Source organism: Antedon mediterranea, chromosome 7 (genome assembly GCF_964355755.1).
Source record: "Antedon mediterranea chromosome 7, ecAntMedi1.1, whole genome shotgun sequence".
Classification (NCBI taxonomy): domain Eukaryota; kingdom Metazoa; phylum Echinodermata; class Crinoidea; order Comatulida; family Antedonidae; genus Antedon; species Antedon mediterranea.
The window spans coordinates 9274044-9298913 of record NC_092676.1 but is presented as its reverse complement, the minus strand read 5'-3'; the positions used below and the strand labels follow the sequence as shown (position 1 = coordinate 9298913).

General features: G+C 33.9%; 2 protein-coding genes and 1 long non-coding RNA gene across 3 annotated transcripts; 2 read left to right on the top strand and 1 right to left on the bottom strand.

Annotated features, from left to right (window-relative positions):
• The first annotated feature begins 252 nt into the window (after nt 1-252).
• Nucleotides 253-2250, top strand: LOC140055294 (uncharacterized). Its single transcript, XR_011846655.1, has 4 exons — nt 253-299; nt 493-555; nt 1009-1113; nt 1750-2250. It is a non-coding gene; the product is annotated as an uncharacterized lncRNA (long non-coding RNA).
• A 10242-nt stretch (nt 2251-12492) lies between these two features.
• On the bottom strand, nt 12493-15879 carry LOC140055394 (uncharacterized). Its single transcript, XM_072100732.1, has one exon. The coding sequence runs from the start codon at nt 15877-15879 to the stop codon at nt 12493-12495; it is 3387 nt and encodes a 1128-aa protein (XP_071956833.1).
• A 6876-nt stretch (nt 15880-22755) lies between these two features.
• Nucleotides 22756-24065, top strand: LOC140055393 (sulfotransferase 1C2A-like). The gene is made up of 3 exons (XM_072100731.1): nt 22756-22827; nt 23034-23208; nt 23965-24065. Exons 1-3 carry the CDS (start codon nt 22756-22758, stop codon nt 24063-24065), a joined length of 348 nt encoding a protein of 115 aa, XP_071956832.1.
• Nucleotides 24066-24870: the final 805 nt, after the last annotated feature.

Genomic DNA, 24870 nt, shown 5'->3' with positions numbered 1-24870 from the left:
TACCCAGTGGGTCGTACAGTACATGATTCAATCACTTTTATATTAGTTCAGTGGGGTTTGCTATGTTTTTTGGGAGGTTTGCGGGGTTTAGCAAAACCCATACTGTCAATGTTTTCTCTTTCTCATCTTGGGAATACTTTTGGAAAAAATGGAACCAAACAGTAATTAAGTTAAGCGTTTAAAAGAAAATCAATTTAAACAAAGACTTATGTTAAATTAATAATGTGTTATTTTTAATTTAATTATAGATGATAGTGAAAGTGATGACAGCATGGCTCAAGAGTCGGTATCAATACATAGTAAGTCATAGTTGCTCTAATTTAAACATTGAGTTACCTTCATTATTACAGTACTTGCGAAATAATGTTGTCAAGTATACAGTAGTAGTTGCTAATATTTATACTTTGTTTTTTGGCAAGTTATAGACCAGGGGGCTAACAGGTATATTCTCACAGACTATGCCTATTGAAATATTTTTTTTTATTATCGTAGCAAATGACAAGATAGAAAAAATAACGGAAACATCGGTCGCTTCTCTGTAGGACTCTATGATTGGTAATATACCCCTTTTTTAAGTAGCCGTTAACAATTTGTATTTGAAGTTCAATTTTTCTTTCTTTTCTTTTCTTTTATTCAATTTTTTTCACACACAAGTTATGTGAAACAATGATAACAGGTATCATAGTAATAAACAATAAGGTAATCAAACTAATTTGAAAAAAATATATAGGGATACTTGTACTTTAAAAAAAAACAAAGAAGTGTGAAAGGAGGTCAAATAAGACAAATAATACTAGACGCTTAAAACCAAATGTGCTCATGCACATTAGTACTTATGTGTTCGGCGCGCGCATAATGTAAAAGTACTGAACTTTCTAAAAAAGTCGTTTATTTACTAACAACAATTTATGTCATAATGGCATTAATGTTTACTGCTAATACAGAATTTTAAAGTTTTAAATGTGTACATTGTGACTAATAACTCTCATTCAAATTGTTCATCTTTAGAATCGTGTATGCGAGCTCACCCACAAAAAATTGAAGCAATGTGAGATAGAGATTGCTGAAACACTGAAGCACGCTCCCAACTGACCAGGTGGCTCAAGATACAAGGTAAGAATAAATTTAATTTGATTTATCATTTATTTATTTTTTACCATGGCGAAATAACTTATTCCTCCATGCTTTTACGTATCACTCATATTGTAATGATGAAGTTTACTATAGTCCGCATCAGTTTAAAGACTAAATAGTTTACAAACTAAAAGATACTAGTCATTATTGTTCAGTTTCACCAAGTGGTATATAAAGCAATAAAACACATCGCCCTCAAACGAATAATTAATGTAAAGTTACGGGATACAAATGTTGGAATAAAGTAAATTACAACTAACGTCTGGTACAATACTGATAGGGCTTGGTATTTAGACCCAACAACACTATCCAATTACAACTAACGTCTGGTACTATACTGATAGGGCTTGGTATTTAGACCCAACAACACTATCCAATACGAAATAAACATAACAACTACATACTGTAATGTAAATTTAATAGCGAATGTGCAACCACATAAAAAACACCAAATAGTCAATAGCCAAAATCATTTATAATTTAAACGTGGGGAAAATTCGATTAGAATGACAATAATAAAATTTTGTAAACAAGTAACACTTAACATTTTTTTTAAAGACTTGCTGCTAAGAGATAATTTTATTTACCTAGTTTTACAATTTGTTATCTTTTCAGGAACGGAATGTGCCAGACAGCAGAGAGGAGGACGACTTATAGGCAAATTTGCTCATTCTCGTTTAAGAACAATGTTTCTCATTATCGATCTCCGTATCATCGAGAACGGGTAATTACTGCTGGTTCTCGTTCCTGATCAAAAATAGCGAAAGCTCTCTAATAATAATCAAGTTCCTACCTCTTAAGCTATTTGCAATACATTATGTCTTTTTTTAATCAGATAATAGAATAAATCAAAAACAATATTTCATTTTAAATTGCTTGTTTTTATATGTCTTATACAGTACTAACTACATGTTTTAACAAATAACGAGCTATGTAACGCGTATATCTGCAGAACACTATATATAATATGTGGTAACGTTAGCCAAATCGTTGTATATAACTAAGTACAGTATTACATTTTCAGGACGTCAAATATGGACGTTATAAATACGTCGTCAGTGGTAAAAAGTTTACGATGTAACATTATCAAACTACGATTTGAAAATGTATCTGGTACGTTATAATGAACGTTACTAGTTCGTATGTGCGAAAGTCATAATTACGCCTTACATACGTTATTTAAAAAACATTGAGAACGTTAAAAACACGTAGCAAATACGTCATTTACAAACGTAGAAGGCACGTTCCTAACACGTTAATTGTGAACATTTTTAGGACGTTATAAAAACGCGTTGCATACGTTATGTATGAATGTTATTTTGGACGTTAAAAACATGTTGCAAACACGTCATTTACAAACATTACATAAAACGTTAAAAAAACGTTTAGGACACGTTTTTTATCAACGTTATTGCAGAAGTTGTATATACGTTTTGAATACGTTATTTATGAACATTATTGATGACGTTCAAAAGACGTTATAAACACGTTATTTTGAATGTTATTTTGGACGTTATAAAGTCGTATAAAAAGGTCGACATTTTCTCGTTCGTGCGACGTTATTGTAGAAGTTATAAATACGTATTTAACACGTTATTTCTGAACATTATTGAGGACGTTCAAAAAACGTTATAAACACGTTATTTTGAACGTTATTTTGGACGTTAAAAAGTCGTATAAAAAGGTCGACATTTTCTCGTTCGTGCAACGTTATTGTAGAAGTTATAAATACGTATAAATACGTATAAATTGTTTATTTATGAACATTATTGAGGACGTTCAAAAAACGTTATAAACACGTTATTTTGAACGTTATTTTGGACGTTAAAAAGTCGTATAAAAAGGTCGACATTTTTGCGTTCGTACAACGTTATTAGAAAACGTTTTTATAACCAAAAAATAACGTAATTATAACGTTACCAAAACGTAAAATTGTTTGCTGGGAATACGGTATTACTTATTACTTATTATATTGCTCTACAATGTTTGAATAATGAATTAATGTACCTGCAAGTAATCATATGCACAATAGTATTGCATTACAACAACATAGCACAACAACACGCCCCGAGGCGTTTATTCTCGAATAAATACGGTATTACTTATTACTTATTATATTGCTTTACAATATTTTAATAATGAATTAATCTACCTGCAAGTAATCATATCTACAAGAGTTGTGAAACTCAACTTCAAACTTTTCCAAAGTAAGTTTAACAACATCTGATTGCTTAGGTTGGATAATGGTTTCACATTCGAAGTTATTTTTGTAAGGGTCCGGGTAGCTTGGTGACACAATTATACCTCCATTTTTAGACATTGTCATACCGCAACTTGGCACTAAGTGAATGAAAAAATGGTTTAATATATTCAATTTTTGTTTTTAAATAGACTATCTTCACATTTAATAAACGCCGCCAGCAACATCAGTAACCAATATATAAGGTATGTAATTTAAAATGTAATAGTGTGAATGGCGTCGAACTGATCTGTCTGATTAGCTGTGCATTTTTGTTTTCGCGTCGCAGGAAGTAGATAGAAATATGAATACACATGCATAATACCCTATTCACGCAAATCAACCTTTTCCTACTGGGTTTAGGCTCGGCCCATTCAAAGTATATTGTAAATATATAAATTAGTAAATTAGGTCTACTATTTGCTTGTAATAAAAACAAACACAGTATACGTATACTCCACAAACCATATCCGTTCGTTTCTGTCTCAATGCTCTCATAGTCCGCTTGGAATCCTTTTTTGTTTGTACCTTTGTTGCTGTGAAACTCCAACTTTACCATGTGAGTTTCTGACGTCCAATGGAAAGGCTTCAGGGAACCACATTGGTTCCTGTTCCTTCATCTGTCAACTAAAATAAATTAAAAAATAAGATGTTCATGCGAGAATTAAAAGGTTAGCATAAATAGAAGTCGCAAAGTGCAAGTGAGTGCAAAATACAAATGTTATATTTATTTAACTATATTGCATTTGTCATTGTACAATAACACTTATTCACTCGCAGGAAGAAATTAGTGTCACTCTTCCTTGACGGTATTAGTATTGAGTCTACAAAAACGATACAATAAATGCTCTACAGCTAGTCATTGCCAGACGAAGATTTGTTGACAACAACGTCGCACACGTACGTATATTAAAGAATGGTTTAACGTAAAGCATTTTTATGCAGATATGTATAATAGAGTTACCCCTTTCTTTGACATAGTCGTTTTTGCAATTTTTTGAATTCTGCAATTTGAACACTTCAAACGAGATTTTGACTTGACGACCACTCGTTATTTGGATGTCACACAATCTGTATTCGCCATGTATTTATTCGGGTAATTTGGCGAGATTAGCGAACCCGAATTTTCTGTGTATATCTCGCCGCAACCTATGATTTAAAGACGAACGATTAATAACCACAATCATATCACCGTCATCGTAATCTTATCAGTGTAGTGGGTTAGACTGAAATCTACTTACATTCTGGCTTTAAGCATGGCTTCTGTTCGTTCGGTTTAGTATCTGGATTGCATTCGAAATTATCCAGTACTTGTTCGTCGTCCGAACTTTGACAAGTTACAATTCTGGTTTCAATGCCATCACCGCATGTCACCGAGCACTACACGATAACGAAAATGTGTTAAGGTATCTACTGTCTATAACATTGATGTTAGCAACTTCCATACTACAAGCTATTTAATGTCAGATAACATAGGCTAATGCATACAATACAATCGTAATGTTGTTTGACGTGATTCCGCGTGTGATCATGTGCTCTTATGTTAGAAACAAATACCACGCCTGTCCAAGATGCAATTTTGGCTCTATGTGTATGTGAGACGCTTCATACCCGATGTCATCTTAGTACAACTACTACTTACAATTTGTATTTACGGTATAACATATTGCAAATATATAAAAATATATAGAAGTATATATATTGAACAAATACACATACCTATAGATTAAATTGACATGTATACGATATAAAATATTCCAAATATAGAAAAATATATATGTTAAACAAATACCAATACATACAGATTATATTGACATGCTATATGTATTTGAACTATTGTCATCTTAAAAAGGTATATATGATGCCTATAAACATATTTTACGTTGATATATAGGATTTGTGTCCATTATGATAAGGTAAGAAAGAAAAATGAATCAATAAAATAATTAAATTATTAACATCAAGTCTTTTGATAGTTTTAATAGTTTATCTTTTAAGTTATTCGTCCATTTCTTCTGAGCCTTATGTAACTTATGCATAAATTCATTTGTTAATAAATGCTTTAATTCATAGTAAAATAATCTCCAAATTATTTTTGATTCCTGATTTTGTTTCTTTTCTTTTCTTATTACTAAACACGATTTATAAATGCAAAAAGTAAATATTGAAATAAGTTCATTTACAGTTTTCGTTTCCGATCCTTTAACAATATTACGCCAGGTTATATCAATCTTTTGTACAAAACAGTTTGAGATCAAAAATTTAAATACAATCCATATGGGTTTAATCTTATTACATGAAAATAACAAATGTTTTTCATTTTCAATTTCACTATTACATCTTTCACATATGTCATTTATAGAAAGTTTCCAAATTTTAACTTACTTTTACACGCAAGAATACGATGTAGTAGTTTGAAATTGAATTGCGCGACTTTTGTGATATGTTTCATAGAAAACACCTTGTTATACCATACGGTATCCCATGCAAAAGTGTAATTTTGAAATTCTATCTCCCATTTTTCTTGTGCTATAGGAAGGAGTTGATATTATATTTTCCACAAATAAATTATAAAATAGTTTTGCATTAAGTTGTTTTGTATGAAGCCAAAAGCAATCGGTGTTTGTTTGATTATTTGCATGTTCACCATTCAAAATAATTTCCTTCCATGATTGTGGTATGGCATTCATTAGCCCTATATATTCAATTAATCCATTTTGTTTCTGTGATAGTAATGGTAACACTTCATTCATTGGTAATAATATATTCTCCTTAATTATGTCATTCATTGTTCTAAAGCCTGCATCAAGCCAAACTTTGAAATAGATTGACTTTCCATTTAACTGTATACATTTATTTTCCCACAACTGTTGATTTTTAACGTCTTCAATGTTTTGTGGGTCAGACCAGTTAAAGTTGTTAATATTAACTATAGCAATTAGCATTTCTCTATAGAAAACAGGCAATAGTTTTAGATCAGAATGATCTTCATTGTTAATTTGAGTGATATTAACAGTATACTTAATAGGGTGCATAAAATAATTCTGTATACATTTCCATTTTCCTGGATCTGGGCTAAGGAGTCACTTAACCCAGTTTAGCTTCAATGCTTTGACTTTTGCATTCAAATTAATCATATTTAAATCACCTTTATCTGTTTTTCTATTGAGTGTGGTTCTTTTAATCTTTTCTTGTCTGCCACTCCACATAAAACTATATATTATCTTTTCCACCTTGGGCAAGATATATTTTGGTACGGTTATAATGCTAGCATTGTATATTAGTTTAGATATGGCTAGAGTTTTAATTATAATAATTTTTCCAAAGAACGTAAGATTTCTTCTTTTCCATAATCTTAAGATATTTTCTAAAGAAATAATCTTATCGTCTGTTTTTCTTTTCACATAATTTGTTATCGTATCCAACATAAATTCCTAGAAACTTTACAGGTTTCTTTGTCCATGCAATATTACATGGTTCTGACATATTATGTTTACTCGCACCAATCCACATACCATTTGTTTTTCCTTTGTTCAATGTATGAACTCTAACCTTACGGTTTCCATTAAATATACCATTTCATGCTATCATTCTAAATAACTAACTTTCAACCTATTGCATTCATCTTTTTTTCATTCCATCCATCTTATCTTGGTGAAAAGGGAGGATACTACATGTTCCTCCCCTGAGTTTATAGCCTCTCTAATCGAACACAAATAAGAACACAAATAAGATAGTTTATAACAAGAAATTTTAATCATGTATTTTACCGCCATTTTTCATTTCTACATTTTAATTAACATCGTATCTAAAATTTTAAATGAGAAAATGTATGGTTAATACTGAATTCTGGCATCTTATTATGTAAATATAGGCCTACCGGTATTTTAACTACTCTAAACACTTACTTTTAATTGTCACAAATGTACTTATTATTGTATATAATATATTCATCAATGAGAATTTAAATAAACGTGAGAAGAACTCACACAAGACAAAAAAAAATACCACGCCGGGACGAAAAATAAATTGCATTTTACTCACCATGATTGTTTACTGATCTGTGGTTAACTATACATTTACCTGGCCATAAGTTGGGCACCCCTCATGAAACGTCACAAAATAAAATCAGTTAAATTTTTTGTTCCGTGTGTACCCAAGCGTATAGCAACAAGTGATTACAACTGCGATACGATTCTTTCTAGGCCTAGAGGTCAATTCATGTGATTGCCTTCGCGCACTCTTCTTCACTCACACACCAACCTATGCAAAATGTGTCGAGGCTAATCGACAGCTAGGCAAGACATTCAACTAAGTAGTAATTAGACATAGCCCATAGACCCACAAGAAGAATGTGTATATTTTGTGTACTGTAATTTTTTAATTCTGCTATTTCATTATCAAACAATATGCATGTACTCAAATGAACTTTAAAAATGCGCGTTAAATTATGAACACATGAAATGGAAAGATTAGAACCACGAGAATAAAAAATGTATTTTTGTGTAATGTAATTGTTTAATTTTGCTGACTTATTACTCGGACTGTGTCATACCTAACAGTAACACACACGTCACACCCACACAGACTACTCTAGAATAGACATAGGCTTTAGAGACTAATAATTAGGCCTAATAGTATTAATAGAAACTATATTTTCACACGTAATTCTTTATTAATACATTATATTAAAAACACTATCATAAACTAAAGGCTGATTATTTCGACAATCCACACAAAACGCCGCTATTCTTTTATGAAATCGCACGCCGCAACCACAGCGGAGATAGGCCTAGAATCATATTGTGCGATTTTAATGGAAACCAGGCTTAATCGCTTCTTGTTGCTATACGCTTGGGTGCACACGGAACAAGAAAATTTAACTGATGAATTATTCATGTTTATTTTGTGACGTTTCATTATGTACGAAAAAAAATCGCGTCCGGGAGACCATGAAGATTTGTTTAGCATTGCGAGTACAAAAGGTCTGAGGCATAGAATATGTCAAGTAGGGTCCAGGGACCATCAAACGGTCGTTTTTAAGTTCCCGTCCCTGTACCAACTCTTGGGAGGGGCGCTCAAATACCCCAAAATTTGATTTAATTAGCATAATCGAGTACATAAATGAAACCAATGTTAAAATGTTTATTTTTAGGGTCTAATTGAAGATTCATAATTCCTAAGTGTCAACTCCTGTATCTAGTCCACTTAAGAAAGCCACTAATTAGCGTTAATTAGCATTTTAATTAGCATGGTCGAGTACATCGATGGAACCTTGGGCAATACAATAAGTACATTTACACAACTGAGAAAATCCTGAACCATGACCCTTTAAGAAAGGGTCAAAGGTCAATATATGTCTCACCTATACTTAATAACATAATGAGTACACCTGTAAAACCAAGGAAAAAATGTATAATTGCAGATCCGTTATTCTTAAGTGTCAACTCATGTACCTAGTCCACTTAAGAAAGCCATTTAATTAGCACAATCGAGTACATCAACAGAACCTTCGGAAATGCAATAAGTACGTTTGTCCAACCAAGAAAACGTAATTCTTAAGTGCCAAATCCTGTACCATGACCCCTCAAGAAAGGGTCAAAGGTCCGTTTCTGTTTTAAAAACTTATTTTTAGTATCTTCCTTAAATGGCAAATTCTGTCAACTAATTTCAGAAAGCTGGTAATTAGCATATTAATTAGCATGACTATTATGCTACTGTATAAACTTATATATACTTATAGACTTATTTAGCATTAACGCCCCATAAAGATAAAGATTCTAAGTTATGCTTTTAAAAGACGTAGATAGAGACCTTTGCATTTTGAAAACGTTTATTAAAATTAGTAGTATTCTGTTAAAATTTAAGTAAACATAAAATTTAAAAAAATATCAAATTCCAGTACGTACGGTATCAATTCTGGCAGAAGAAATGACAATATGATAATTATGTCCAAATAGTTTCAAATTATGAATTGTAGTAAAAGTTTAATACTACAAATCACATGCAAACTAATCAGAAGAGACTGCATTGTCAACGTCGTTATCATTTATCACATTTTCTCCTGGTCTGGCATCTGGGTTCCTTCATGTCATATCCACTTTCCAGATCCCAGCCGTTTGATATATGGGTGTTCACAAACATCAGCATTTTCACACATTTGTGTAACAAAAATAGCCCGATTCTGCCTCACACAGTGGAATGGAACTGCTATTTATTGTTTTCAGCTTTTCCAATGGATTGTTTAATGATGATTTTGGTCTGTAAGATTTTTTAAAGATCTTTATCTATGTTTGTTTAGTGTCAACTTGGTGTTTTACTTCTTGGATCTCTATAATGATAGCGATATTTTATGAATCTTCTGATTGTTTTGACTTTGTACATATTTTTAGTTAGCTCTTCAAAAACTTGTTGGGTCTGGCCTTTCCTTTAAGCTTGGTTCCCACAACGTAACGCAAGGACGTAAACGCAACGCAACGAATAAGCCATCGCTTGTGATTGGTCAATTCACTTGCGTTGCGTTACGTCCTTGTGCTGCGTCGCTAGTGGGAACCACGCTTTACGAAGAAATGAACTGGGATAGTCACACCCGTACAAGGCATGGAATCATGGTAGCGCGACACACATATCTGATGTCAAAGTAACTCGTACATTGGTGTTGCTGATGTATCTACGGTTTTTCTTCCAACATCTAACCACGCTGATACATCAGGATGACTGCAATATCAGTATCTGATGCCTCGTTTCACTCTTTAAATTGCTGAGATGTTCACCGCGCTCCTCAAAATTAATTTTTTGTTACGTGAATGCATACCACTGTATGAAAACATTCAAACTCTTTTGACACCTTTAATACTAATTATACTGTAATAATGTTATCTCGTTGTCCCACTACTTTGCTCCTAACAAACTCTCCCTCAACCCAATCATAACATCTTATTTGGAGTTATAATAATGATGTGTCCATACTTACAATTTTATTGAAAACCATGACATCCCATCAGTTAAATCTATTAAATTCCATTGTGTTATCATTAATAACAGCCTCTCATCATGGAAACTCTCTAAGAAAATAAGAAAAAAGTGTGTCTTGGAATCCTATCTAAGTTATCTTCTTTCCTCCCTCTAGTATTCTCAAACTTAACTCATCCTTCTTTATTCGAGCTATCGTAATATTGTCTTGGCCAACCCAAAAAACATCCGTAATTTCATATTCTGCACAAATGCTTCGAATTATATATCTGGTTCATTTCTCCCATTTATTTTTCCTTCCTTTACTTCTAAAACTCAAATGATCATGGACATTCTTTTACCAGCATGGAAAAGGTGTATCCTTTTGCTACTAATAACACCATTCAATCCTGCCACAAGATCTTCATATTTTTGGGATTCTCCGTCTTCGTCTATTAATATTTTACATTATCATTATTATTATTATTATTAGTGGTGGTGTTATTATCATTATTATTATATTGGTGTTAGAAACAGTGAATTTACAATTCTGACAAAGTCCCTAAAGTTGGTATCAACCGAAAGTTGACTAATGTAGTCAACTCAACTCAAATTAACCTATAAAGAAATATTGAATCCTCTCGGATATTTTATGAACTACGTTACTGTACGTTTCTGTGTGTAACTTTACAGTACTACTATTTGGTTATCTACGCATGCCTACTACACATAAGGTACAGGCATTTCTGATAACCATTGTTTAATTTAGATAACATAATAAACAAATATGGATGGCTCGGTAAATCTTCATGAATATGTATATATGTTTAAAATAAATTTTAATCGAAAACAATGTAAACTAGAAAGCCACTCCAAGAGGGCATACTTCCGCCTATTGTAAAATTATTCTACATAAGATTTCTCCGGTAAAAAAAAATATACTGTATATATATTTGTGTGTGTCTTAATGCTGTTTGTGATTTAGGCTAATTTTATTACAAGCATGTGTATGCGAGTTTGGTTTAATGGTTATGTAACAAGCCTTTCAATTAACAATAGCTTCAGTTGACTAACAATAGAACAGCAACGCGAAAATCGAAACGAGTGAATTTGAAAAGAAATAGGTTTTTTAAACTACTCGCATTAAAAAACGTGCACATGAAATCAAATTATGTTTTAAAATTACAAATCACAAATTATAACTCTTGCCTCTTGTTCAAAAATAAAGTTTTTTAGACAAGTAGTTCTCGAGAAAATGCAATTTCAGTTTACTTGTTACTTTAAGACTGCTCGCCGGCTTTTGAAAAATTCTGTCCTATCTTTTAACACTAGCAGGTCTAAAAAAGTATACTAAAAAGTGGTCCAGAATTGGGACTGCGGTCCCATATGGTCCCAAAATTTAATGGAATGGTCCTTGACCACATATCTATCTGTCTATTCATTTTGGTAAAGATCTTGTCATTACTTTTTTAGTAATCCTGCTAATAAACAAATGAAAGCACTCAGAAACTGAGTGAAATACTTGGCAAAATATTTCCACTGATTGGGAGCATGTTGAAAGATAATTTTTTTTGATTTAGGTATTATCTTTACATGGTTCAAATTCTGCTAGGGTTTATAATTTGGTTAAATAATTTTTAATACAAATAATGACCTTGCTGAAGATCTCAAGATTGAACTGGGAAAATGTGGACGTCTGAAGAAAATGATTACAATTAAATAATACTGAAAAAATACAAATGTGGCTTACTTTTTTAGAACTTAAATGTTTTATTATGATAAATTAAATAAATTATCACAATTATTAACAACAGTAGAACAACATCAAAGAGTGACACAAGCACTATAGTATCCAAAGTGCCATTCCTCCTGTGTCAACCCCGCCAATGTTCAGTCAACACTTTTATTGGTTTGGGTAGAGAGGCTATAAACCCAGGGGAGGACTGAGCCTCCCTTTTCACCAAGAGATAATAATATAAAGTGATCGTAGAAGAATGAAATAGAAAGAAATGAGATATTAGAATAACAGCATGGGATGATAATATAAATGAAAACCGTCAGGTTAGGGCCCATGCACGGTGCAAGTCCAAGCTCCTTATATATTGGCTCTGTGTGCATGTGAGACGCATCATACCCAAAACATTACGAAAAGTAGACATTAATCAAGCTCATGTTATTGTTAAAATAACAGCATCATGGTCTGAATAGTATATATCTTCAACTTCAACTGTTGTGTCAGTGAAGCCATGTGGGAGTTTGTTGACATAGATGTGATCAATTAAAGTCCTTGAATCAGTTGTTGGTTCTTGTACCAGTTGTTTGAAACCATAACTTGTCATAAGGTTGGTCAAAGAGGTTGGTGGACTGTCCAAGATATTAACATTGAAATCCCCTAGGATGACTGTCGGGACGTTCAGAGGCAGCATCAAAAGCAGTGACTCCATATGGATGAGGAAATTTGCTAGTAAAGTAGATGGGCTTCTATACAAAGTACATACCACCAGGCGGCATGTGTCCTTATTCAGGAGCACAGTCTTCGACTCCAATCCTTGTACAGCAATCGATTCCAATTCAGTGGGATTAGTTTCTGATTTGGCACAAATCATTACACCGTGCATTCTGGCATGTTGTGAAGTCTGCTGTGCATCAGACCTGAATGCTGTGTATGAATGTTCATTGAGAAAATGATTGAAACTGTGATGGTCTTGAAGATATGTTTCACAGAAACAAATAACATCTGTTCTTTTGAACAATTTCTTCTCGTTGTCTGTCTGCATATCCTTAATTTTTTCAATGAAATAATGTACGTTTATTAAGTGTCCGATGGTGATATTTGTTACTGTAACAGTCGTACATTCTGTTAAGTCTAACAGACGCATGTCCTGCATTTCTGTTGGTATTTTCTTGTTGGACTTAATGCCGACCTTATCAAAGTCTGTTATGAACAGATTATTAAGTGATTTTACTCTGCTAAAAGCAACATAAGCCTGTCCATTGCCAAATCGCTTAGCTCCTTTCATGCTGACTACAATGTTATCTAGTGTTAATCCCTGACATTTGTGTATTGTAACTGCCCAAGCCAAAGTCAATGGAAACTGATAACGAGATACCTGAGCACCCTTTTTGCCGGACTTTTCAAATTTTCCTTCTTGTCTATGAATTGGTACAGCCTGGGGATATTTTTTTTCCCATTGGCTAGACGCTAATGTTGCTTTTCCAACTTCAGGGTGGTCAAATCTTACAAAAATCGCAGTAAATTTGCCTGTTGTATCTCTTTCAACCCCTGCAACTGTTCCAATAACACCGTTCACTAAACCATCAGAAACATCAATATTATAGGTCAACATCACACGAGCACCTACAGCAAGTTTTAGAACTTTATGCAATCCACCAGTTTCACTACGTTTTTTCTGGCTTCCAGGATTTTGTAAATCAATCAGACCAGTTATGTCGTTCTTGTCATCAATAGCTGTAACGAGCATGCGATTGTGGCTGTCCGGTTCAACTTCTAAAAGCTTTTTCACGTTCCATTCATCAACATCCTTATTGCATGCAAACACATGGACGGCATCATGAGGATGACAGCTGTCAGCTACATCTATCACTCTTGTTTTCAACAAGACAATGTCCTCTTCTGTATGTTTACCAATTCTAATGCGACATAGCATTTCTGCAAACCCTTGATCATTTCTTTGTCTCATTGTTTCGTCGAGTTCATGAAGTACAAATTCATCTTTCCATAGGTTACCGTGAAGATTAGCTAAGGGATTGTTTACAGGATCGTAGATGTTTGACTGTAACACTGGAGGAAGTTGATACAGATCTCCAACAGCTAGAATGCCTACATTGCCAAACATATTTGAGTCTTCTTCACTGGTCCCTTTTATTTCACAAAGTCGTCTGTGTATATTTAACAACATATCCGAACCTATCATGGATATCTCATCAACAATCAGCAGTTGCAATGTTTCTAGTTTAGATCTCAGAGTGTTTAATTTTTCACATGTTAGCGGGTCTCCATGTTTTCCATACATTGATGTTCTAAGCAACAGTGCCGAATGTACAGTCATTCCACCAATATTGAAAGCTGCTACTCCAGTGGGGGCAGTTAGAAGGGCAGTTATGTCATTTGGTTTGAATCCTTTAGACAGGGAAAATAGTCGTTTAGTGTCAGAGTGAATGATTTGTATCACATCACTTTTTCCTACACCACCAGGTCCACTCAGAAACAACCTAAAAGGCTTAGGTTTTCCTCCATTTTTTAATGCTGAAACTGCAGTTTTACACCATTTTCTGTGATAAAGAACCACTTGTCTTTGTTTGGTATTAAGGGTGCGCATCATGTGTCTGTACTGACTGGGGCTAAGAATTTCTCTGTTTTCCTCCAGTTCATAGCGATAACTAATATCACGACTGTTGCTTGTATTTTCTGCCCTTTGAAATAACTCTGTATTTGCATCAAGGTCTTCTTGTTGTAGGTTTCTTTCAACACTAAATCCCTGACCTTGATCTTCTAAATTGGCATGTTCAGCCCCTGGTGCTAGAAGGTCCCACACATGTTGTGGTGGGCCATTTTCTACACTTTGTACAGCTTGATCAATTTCATCGACATTTACAGAATACTTGGCTTCTATTTCAAGAGCTTGTTTAAAAACTACTTCATAATGATCTTTATACTCATCGTATCCAGCAAGAAGATCATTGTCCTCATTTCTCCATGGAAAATAAAGCATCAGTTTGGCTCTGTAAAAGTTAGACGGGTCTTTGTCAACATTGAACTTTCGAAAACGTATGACTGCTGGTCGACGGCGTTTTCGCATAGAACCTTTTTGGTTTTTCAGTTTGATGTACTTTGGAAAACATTTTTCATATTGTATTTCTGGATCATCAAAAACAACAGGAACACTGTCATCTGTGTCTCTATTTTTCTCTTTGTAATCTGCAGTGTATGTAGAAGCAAATTCTGCCAGTGACATGTTTTCTAGACTGGTTGGTCTGTGTTCATACCTATCCACAATACTCATTTGAAAAATATCTTCATGATCATCATCTAAACTTTCCAACTGGTCAGCATTTTTCAAAACCACAGCTCTACTTTTCTTTGGATCTGTATTGATAAATACTATAGTTCTGCTAACCTTTTTCATTGGCATTGACAATAATCTGTAGACAGATTCTTGAGCACTAACTTCACGGTGATTCAGAAACACTGAACCAACCTGTCTTAACACAGATTTCACCTCTTTATCTTGGTGTTCTTTGCATGCTTGTTTAAGCAGTTCTCCCATGCCCTTTTCATTTTTAGTCATGTAGGAAGCCACATACACTACACAAGCAAAGGCATCCAGAATGAATTGTATGTCAATATTGGCTTTCCATGCTTTTAACACAGTAGGGTTGTACGTGTTTACACATTGCTCTGATGAAGTTCTTTCCATAATTATGGTTGTACCTTTCTGTGATATACTGAGTGATTTCATATATTCAACTTCATCTGTTTTTGCTGTTTCACACAACTGTGAAAGTGAACTATTAACATCTGTGTTCTCATCCATCATAACATCAAGTACAGCACCAAGCACATGTTTAGCAGCCTTTTTTTTTGGCAGGGGCAAGCTCGTCATTAGGTTCTCGGGCTAAAAGTGTTCTGGAACTAGGAGGTCGAGGATAGTGAAATCTACAAGAGCCTTTCTTGCGACAATATGCTGAATGTTTGTGTACTTGTAAGTTCTCTACAAGCTCAAGCAAATCAGGGTCATTGTCTGGAGGAGTGCAAGAGATTCGTTCATCTAAAAATGCACAAATTTCGGCATCTGAGTTCACATCTAGTTTGGGGGAATTTTTTACCCATAGTATCATGTGTGCATGTGGCGAACCACGTGCCTGAAACTCTATTCTTGATACATAGTCTACAACTTCACCAAGTGGTTTTGAAATTCATGAGCTGTTCTAACCCTTGAACATACTTTCTCTACATGGACGCTATTTGTCGTATGTACATGTACTTTCAATGAGAACTGATCTGCAATCGCTTGCAACACTATGTGATCTCCCCACTGGGAACCATTCTCTACTCCATCTAAATATCTGAGCCATCTAATTTCACTCTGAGTATCTGCGTCACTGACTTGTGCTATAACAACATCTGCGATCGTGGGTTGTTCAGTGTCTGCATTAGTCAGGTCACTGTCAGCTACACGATTAGAAACAAAGTCTTTGTAAAAGTCAGGATATTTTGACATATATATTGCAGTATGTTGACGTAAAGACTTAGGATCTGTTTTATGGATTCCTAGGCTTTCTAACTGATGACATACTGCTGAATATAAACAGTCGCCATCTCGTGGCACATCAACTACTCTCATGTGAATTACATCTGCAACACGACCAATGTCACTACGGTCAACTTGATCCGGAAAATAATTACTTGTATCAGCAACACGACCAATGTCACTAATATCCATTTGATCGGGAAAATAATTACTTTCATCATCAGCAACACGACCAATGTCACTACGGTCCACTTGATCCTGAAAAAAATTACTTTCATTATCAGCACAAGTCATCGCTTTCCAGAGTTCCTTATTATCTGTTTTCGCTTCAACTGTCCAGTTTTGATTTATATTAATGTTCTTGTAATGTGGATTGTTTTGTTTCAGCCACCGAAGTGCCGACAGGACCTTCTGAGGGTTTACATAATCATACATGTAATATGACTTGTATTTTCTTCTCCGTTTAAACTTCAGTGGCAATAACTGACTCTGTGAAGGCAGTCGCGGAAACAACTTACAAACAGTGTCCACTTTTGCTGGGACATTTACTGCAGGACCATGGATTGCATGTTGCCTTCCACGTGGTAATCCTACCAGTTTCATGAAAGGAATTCTTTGAGAAATAAGTCGTAGTTCAAGTGGGTTTAAATGTTTCAACTCTGGAGGCTGATCTGCAAGTTGTAAGTTGTTGGCTTTGGATTGACATGGCATTTTCCCATTTTTTATGGATTTATGACATGTGTGACAAATCCATTCTTTGTTATCCATTGATGTTCTTCTGTAACCACAAATAGCATTAAAAATCTGTCTTTTCAGCTTTTGATAATTCAGTGGTTTAAATTGTACTACTGAACACCGATATAATAATCTGTGACACGAACAACAAATATAATCAGAAGCATCTTTCACATGTTTATGAAAATTAGCAATTACTTCTGCACTACTTGTAATGCTTAAGTGTCTTTTCTGACGTTGGTTTTTTACATTCTCACGCACCTTGTCACGTCGTGCACGCTTTTCAACAGCAGTTTCCACACTTCGAGTTCTTTTTATATTTTGGTTTGCTTTGGCCAGTCTCTCTTTTTTTTGTTCCGTTGTTTCCTTATTTCGGGATCTTGTAACATTCGTTTTTAGTTTGACCAGTCTCTCATTTTTTTTGTACCGTTGTTTCCTTATTTCGGGATCTTGTAACACTCGTTTTTACTTTGGCCAGTCTCTCTTTTTTTTGTTCCGTTGTTTCCTTATTTCGGGATCTTGTAACATTCGTTTTTAGTTTGACCAGTCTCTCATTTTTTTGTATCGTTGTTTCCTTATTTCGGGATCTTGTAACACTCGTTTTTACTTTGGCCAGTCTCTCTTTTTTTTGTTCCGTTGTTTCCTTATTTCGGGATCTTGTAACATTCGTTTTTAGTTTGACCAGTCTCTCATTTTTTTGTACCGTTGTTTCCTTATTTCGGGATCTTGTAACACTCGTTTTTACTTTGGCCAGTCTCTCTTTTTTTTTGTTCCGTTGTTTCCTTATTTCGGGATCTTGTAACATTCGTTTTTAGTTTGACCAGTCTCTCATTTTTTTGTACCGTTGTTTCCTTATTTCGGGATCTTGTAACACTCGCTTTTACTTTGGCCAGTCTCTCATTTCTTTGTTCCGTTGTTTCTTTATTTCGGGATCTTGTAACATTCTTTTTTACTTTGGCCAGTCTCTCTTTTTTTTCTTCCGTTGTTTCCTTACTTCGGGATCTTGTAACATTCGTTTTTACTTTGGCCAGTCTCTCTTTTTTTTCTTCCGTTGTTTCCTTACTTCGGGATCTTGTAACATTCGTTTTTACTTTGGCCAGTCTTTCATTTTTTTGTTCCGTTGTTTCCTTACTTCGGGATCTTGTAACATTCGTTTTTACTTTGGCCAGTCTCTCTTGTTTGTGCTCAGTGGTTTCCTTATCTCGAGTCTTGGCCATACATGACCTCGATTCTTTTCTCCGTTGATCTGCACTTTTCTTTTTTGTTCGAGGCATTTTTTAAAGTATAAAACATTAAACAGGCGCACACAACGTTTTTCTCTGTAATTAATAGCTCTCTTTGTTACGTTCGTTCTTCATCGTAGTCGGCTTGGTATGCCGTGCATTGTTATGCAATCATTGTTATGCAAATAAGATTGTGCAGGTGTACTGAGACTGGCACGTTCTGTAAGTATATACCTATGTACAGAATGAAATAAGGAAAGACACAGAGTGTTGACAAAGTGCGAGGCAGCGAGGCACGCGAGGCATGCCAAATATTTGTGCGAGGCATCATTTTATCATTTCCAAAAGTGCGAGGCATGCGCGGCATATAGTTTACAATTTTAAAAAGGTGCGAGGCATATCTTAACGTGCTATTATGCTATATTATAGGCCTAATAATCAATCGATACAAGCGTATCTAAATAGATTCGTGTATACATTCATCATGTTGTTTATTTTTATGTAACGATTGTTTTTTCATTTAAGTCATATCGTGTCAAATTTTACTTTTACAAAAGTGCCCAAACTACGGTTCAAAAATCTGAACGACAGTCTTCAACTTTCGATAAACAATAATTGTTATAGCGACACACTCATCAAATGACTGCAATGTTTGTTGGCATTTCGAGCGTGTTCACTCACATGTCTCTCGAACATAGCAGAGTGAAAATAATATTTTGTCACACCCCTGCGCCTAGATCCGGTAGACCCGAGAGATGGAAAATCCCTCTTTACTATTTAGCAGGTAGCGGAATGATTCAGCCCTCAGCTCAGAGGATTGTGGTGCATTCCCCTCCTATAGCACGTGGTTTCAGCAGCAACGCACAGACTTCTCTCTGAGCGGCGTGCCAAAGACATTTTTGACATTCCATTCTCTAGGAACAACACGTGTACCTCTCTCGCAAACAAGGTGAACAGCGATTGCCAGGACAAGTTCAATAACTGGCGGTGAATAAAAGGTAACTTATATGCCGATCCAATAACATGCCGCAAAGAAAAAAATTGCGACAGAATTCTGGAGCGCGTGTGAAAAAAGACTTACGTCCGACAATTGTAATACTAGGCCTAAAATTAAACTTTAGCTAATATGCTTAGCCCTAACCTAGATAAGAGGCCTATGTAGAAAATAATTTAATCAATTTTGATAAAATAATAATTGGTGTAATATTTAATAATGATACACTATTCCTGTTTTAGTAAGCTAGGTATATTACGAACGATTTTTATTTATTGTTGTCCATGTACGTACTAATAAACCTGGCGCTAGTTTCCTTTGCTTGTATTTTTACTCCAAATTTGATAACTAACTTTATCGTGTGAATACCACACCTTAGAAGTATACCTCATGAGTACTTTAATGAAAGAATCACATAAAAAGTAACAAATAAATCTTTAAATTAATGATTTTACAGGCGTGTTTCTCGCACACTGTTCGCTAATTTCACTTATTCAATGTTCAATATTTTTGTTTCTATGGAGCGCCAAAAGAGCAACGATAATAGAGGACTAAAACTCAGTGGAATGCGTCAATTTCTCATGCATTTATTGGTGAAAAATACGTTTTATTTCAATATATTTGTTAATTTGTCAATAAAAATGTTGTAATATGTTACTGCTGATACTGTTCTGTTTTCAAAGAATAATAATCGATCCTAAATCAACATCACTACCTAGTCTAGACCTAGGACATCCTACTAAGGATATTATGATGAATTTTTCTATTTTATTCTTTAAAAGGTTAACGAAACCGTGTACATTATCAACAGTAACATTTTTCCTTACTGACAGTGACAAAATCTATTGAAATTGTACTTGATTTTCACCAAATAATGCGTTAAATATAAATGGATTCCACAGAGTTTTTAGCCCTTTAATTAATTTTGCTCTTTTGGCGTTCCATAGAAACCAAAATATTGAACATTGAGTGTGCGAAATGCGAGAAAAACAACGTCTGTAAAATCACCAATTTAATGGATTTATTGTTACTTTTATGTGATTTTTCTTCATTAAAGTAGGCCTACTAATTCTAAGCTGTGGTATTCAGGATAAAGTTGGTTAAAATACAAGGCAGGTGCAAAAGAAAACTAGCCTAGCGGACCTAGGCCTGGGCTACTTCAATTTCGGTGATTTCCTGCCTTGCAATTTTGAGAAATGATAAAATGATGCCTCGCATTTTTTGATGATGGTAAAACGATGCCTCGCATAAATTTCTGACTTGCCTCGCATGCCTTCCCTGCCTCGCTGCCTCGCACTTTGTTACTACCCAAGACACACACTGGTACTAAAAAAACTAATTATCAACTAACAATAGATTAATTTGAATAACAATAGAACACCAACGCGAAAAACAAACGGGTGAATTTGAAAAGAAATAGGTTTTTTAAAACTACTCGTCTCAAAAAAACCTGTACATTAAATCAAATTATGTTTTGAAAATTACAAATCACAATTTATAACTCTTGCCTCTTGTCCAAAAATGAGTTTTTTTAGACAAGTAGTTGTCGAGAAAATGTAATTTCAGTACACTTGTTACTTTAAGACTGCTCGCCGGCTTTTGAAAATTGTCTCCTATCTTTTAACACTAGCCGGACTGACAATAATATCATTTTTATTATTTGTGAAGTTATTAATAAACCAATTTTGTTGATTTTCAATAGACATGGTCTGAAGGTATATACCTATCTACACCCAAAAATTTAGAACGATAACTTGAAAACTGTAGGCGCTATCGTGCTAACAAACAAACAAACAAACAAACATACAAACATACAAACATACAAACATACATACAAACAAAGTGAATACTATACTTGGCAAAATTCTTTTTGCCAAGTAACAAACAAACAAAGAAATGAAAGCACTCAGAAACTGAGTGAAGTACTTGTCAAAATATATCCACTGACTGGGAGCATGTTGAAAGATACATTTTGTTTTTGCTTTATGTATTAGCTTTACATGTTAAAATCCTGCTGGGGTTAATAATTTTGTTTAAATAATTTTTTAATACAAACAATTCCGGAATTGCAAAAAAATGACCTTTCTAAAATCAAGATTGACCAGAATAATGGTCGAGGAGTGTCTTGAAGCTGTGGCGATTTGCGGCGCCCCTGCCAGTCGACTAATATTTTGATCCATGTCAAAGAATATGTTCATGTTAAAAGAATACAGTGTTCTATTTAATATATCGATGGAAGATAAGCTTTTGTGGCATGACCAATATATCAATTTTCCTTAAAATCAATAGGCATGTTCTGACAGTAAGTATATACCTATGCAGAGAATGAAATAATAAAATGACTAAAAAACTAATTATCAACTAACAATAGTCTCATTTGACTAACAATGGAACAGCAACGCGAAAAACAAACGGGTGGATTTTAAAAGAAAGAGCTTTTTTTTAAACTACTCGTATTAAAAAACCTGTACATTAAATCAAATTATGTTTTGAAAATTACAAATCACAATTTATAACTCTTGCCTCTTGTCCAAAAATGAGTTTTTTTAGACAAGTAGTTGTCGAGAAAATGTAATTTCAGTACACTTGTTACTTTAAGACTGCTCGCCGGCTTTTAAAAATTGTCTCCTATCTTTTAACACTAGCCGGACTGACAATAATATCATTTTTATTATTTGTGAAGTTATTAATAAACCAATTTTGTTGATTTTCAATAGACATGGTCAACTAACAATAGTCTCATTTGACTAACAATGGAACAGCAACGCGAAAAACAAACGGGTGGATTTTAAAAGAAAGAGCTTTTTTTTAAACTACTCGTATTAAAAAACTGGTACATTAAATCAAGTTATGTTTTAAAATTACAAATCAAAAATTATAACCCTTGCTTCTTGTCTAAAAATAAGGATTTTTGTACAAGTAGTTCTCGAGAAAATGCAATTTCAGTTTACTTGTTACTTTAAAACTGCTCACCGGCTTTTGAAAATTGTCTCCTATCTTTTAACACTAGCCGGTCTGACAATAATATCATTTTTGTTATTTGTGCATGGTCTGAAAGTATATACTGTACCTATCTACACCCAAAAATGAAGAACGATAACTTGAAAACTGTAGGCGCTATCGTGCTAACAAACAAACAAACAAACATACATACATACATACATACATACAAAGTGAATACTATACTTGGCAAAATTCTGGTTTGAAATGAATACTTACTGGTGGAGTCAACGTAAACAGAAAAATGTTTTGTTTGTCAAGTATGAAGAAATGCATCAGGTTTGTATCACTTTATAATAACATTTACAATGTGTGCGCTAAGATTTACATAACACCACTCAAGTTTAGGTACAGTAATTAAATCAAATTGTTACTTTTTTGTTAAATATCTCAGGTGTGAGGGATGATTTGTTCCAAAAGGGACTAAAATTGTATCTTACTGTTATAATCACAATTAATAATTACTACCGTACATGTTTTTAAAGGATCTTTCTAGTGTTATTTTGAAAGTATCCAAGTTTCTGGGTTGGCCAGTTCCAGATGGAAAACTTGCTGACATCGTTCTCCAATGTTCATTTGACTCAATGAAATCAAATCGTAAAGTGAACTTTTCAGAACATCCTTTGATGAACATTGAATCGTATCCATTTATGAGGAAAGGTTAGTAGTTGCATGGTAACAGCAGCTAAATATTTATGAAGATATATTAATTTATATTAAATTACAATTACTTTATATTACAAACTATACACGGTTTTGATGGCACTAGTTCAACCGTACGTTGTAGTCTACTTGTTAGCAGGCCGTGTAATTAAAATTTAAATAAAGTCACCTTTATTAAACCAGGGATCTGTGCCATATATATATATAAACATACAAATGTTAAAGTTAAAATTGTGTATACAGTATTTTTTAAAGCTTTGTCTACACTATCAAACTAGTTTGGTGATGTTCCCAAATACGGTAGTGGTATGCCCAAGTAATGGTAGTGATATGATATTGTCCATCATATATGGGCACGTACATCAAATTGTATTGTCGCATAAAGTTTGATAGTGTAGACAGAGCTTCCCAGAAGCGTCACACTATAGCAGCAGTTCAAAAAAGGTGTATTATTATTCCATTTTGACTATTTGCCTTTTTAAAGAGATCTTCGTATAAGTACCTAAGGAAATGTAGAAAACGATTAAAAAATTTCCAGATTCATATTTTACCCGCTCTTTCGTTAAAATTTTATTTTATTCAATCAAAACCAACGGCGATAATTACCGCCACTACCAACAAAAACAGTTAACAAATAATTATATATATATATATATATATATAGATCAGCATGCTGATAACATGAATGTTATTATTGTATTATGAAGAGAATTTACTTGGTTTATGATTATTGATATGATTTATTTTTTTCAGGAATAGTTGGAGATTGGATACATTACTTTACAAAGACTCAAACCGAAAAATTTGATGAACTTTACGAACAAAAAATACTGGCCTTCAGTTTGAGTATATAAGTAAAACGATTCGTGTATAACGAAAAAAACTGCGATAAATTGACAGGTTTTAATTTTGTGTGCCGTGGAAACGGATTGACTTTGGATTGAGAGTGCAAAGAATGTTTACTCTGTATTGTCAATTTAAGCGAATAACAATAGTAAAACTATAAACACATTTTAATAATGAATTTGAAAATTAACATTAATCATAATCTGGTATTGTGTATTTAAGCCTTTTTCGTTTCGTTGAAAATCTGTTAATAATTGTAGTAATCATCATCGACATGTCTCATCATACACTGATTGTGAATTGTAAAGCGCCAAGTGTTGAGACACCTGTAAGCGCTGTACATATTAATACCCTGGTCATTTTTGGATCAAACACATATGGAAACAAACTCGTATAATGCAACTAGTAATCAGCGCAAAGTTGTGTTTCCCGTTGTGTTTTGACCTCTACCAGGTACCCATTTGTATACCTGGATGGTAGAGCGAGACAAACATGCTTGGCCAAGGATACAAGCATTGATCGAACCCACGATTAGTAGTCTAACGTCCAAAACACACTGCGCCACATGCCTTATTTCATTTGATTGTTGAAATAGATGCGACAACCTAAATTGCTAAGATCGCAGAAACTTCAGGTATTATTCATGTTTTCACTAGAACATACAAATACTAATATATATACAGATTATGTTGTATTTAGTACTGTAAATAGTTTAATAAATATATATATATATATAACACCCTGTATTTGACTTGACCAAATTAAACATCAACTATCAATTGCAATCCAGGTCATAGGTCATTTTATATTAAT

Coding starts and splice junctions, on each gene's coding strand:
- LOC140055394 (XM_072100732.1), bottom strand. CDS start 15,879: ATGGATGAGAACACAGATGTTAATAGTTCACTTTCACAGTTGTGTGAA.
- LOC140055393 (XM_072100731.1), top strand. CDS start 22,756: ATGAATACTTACTGGTGGAGTCAACGTAAACAGAAAAATGTTTTGTTT. Junction 22,828..23,033: donor AGTATGAAGAAATGCATCAG/GTTTGTATCACT, acceptor ATGTTTTTAAAG/GATCTTTCTAGTGTTATTTT. Junction 23,209..23,964: donor GTATCCATTTATGAGGAAAG/GTTAGTAGTTGC, acceptor TATTTTTTTCAG/GAATAGTTGGAGATTGGATA.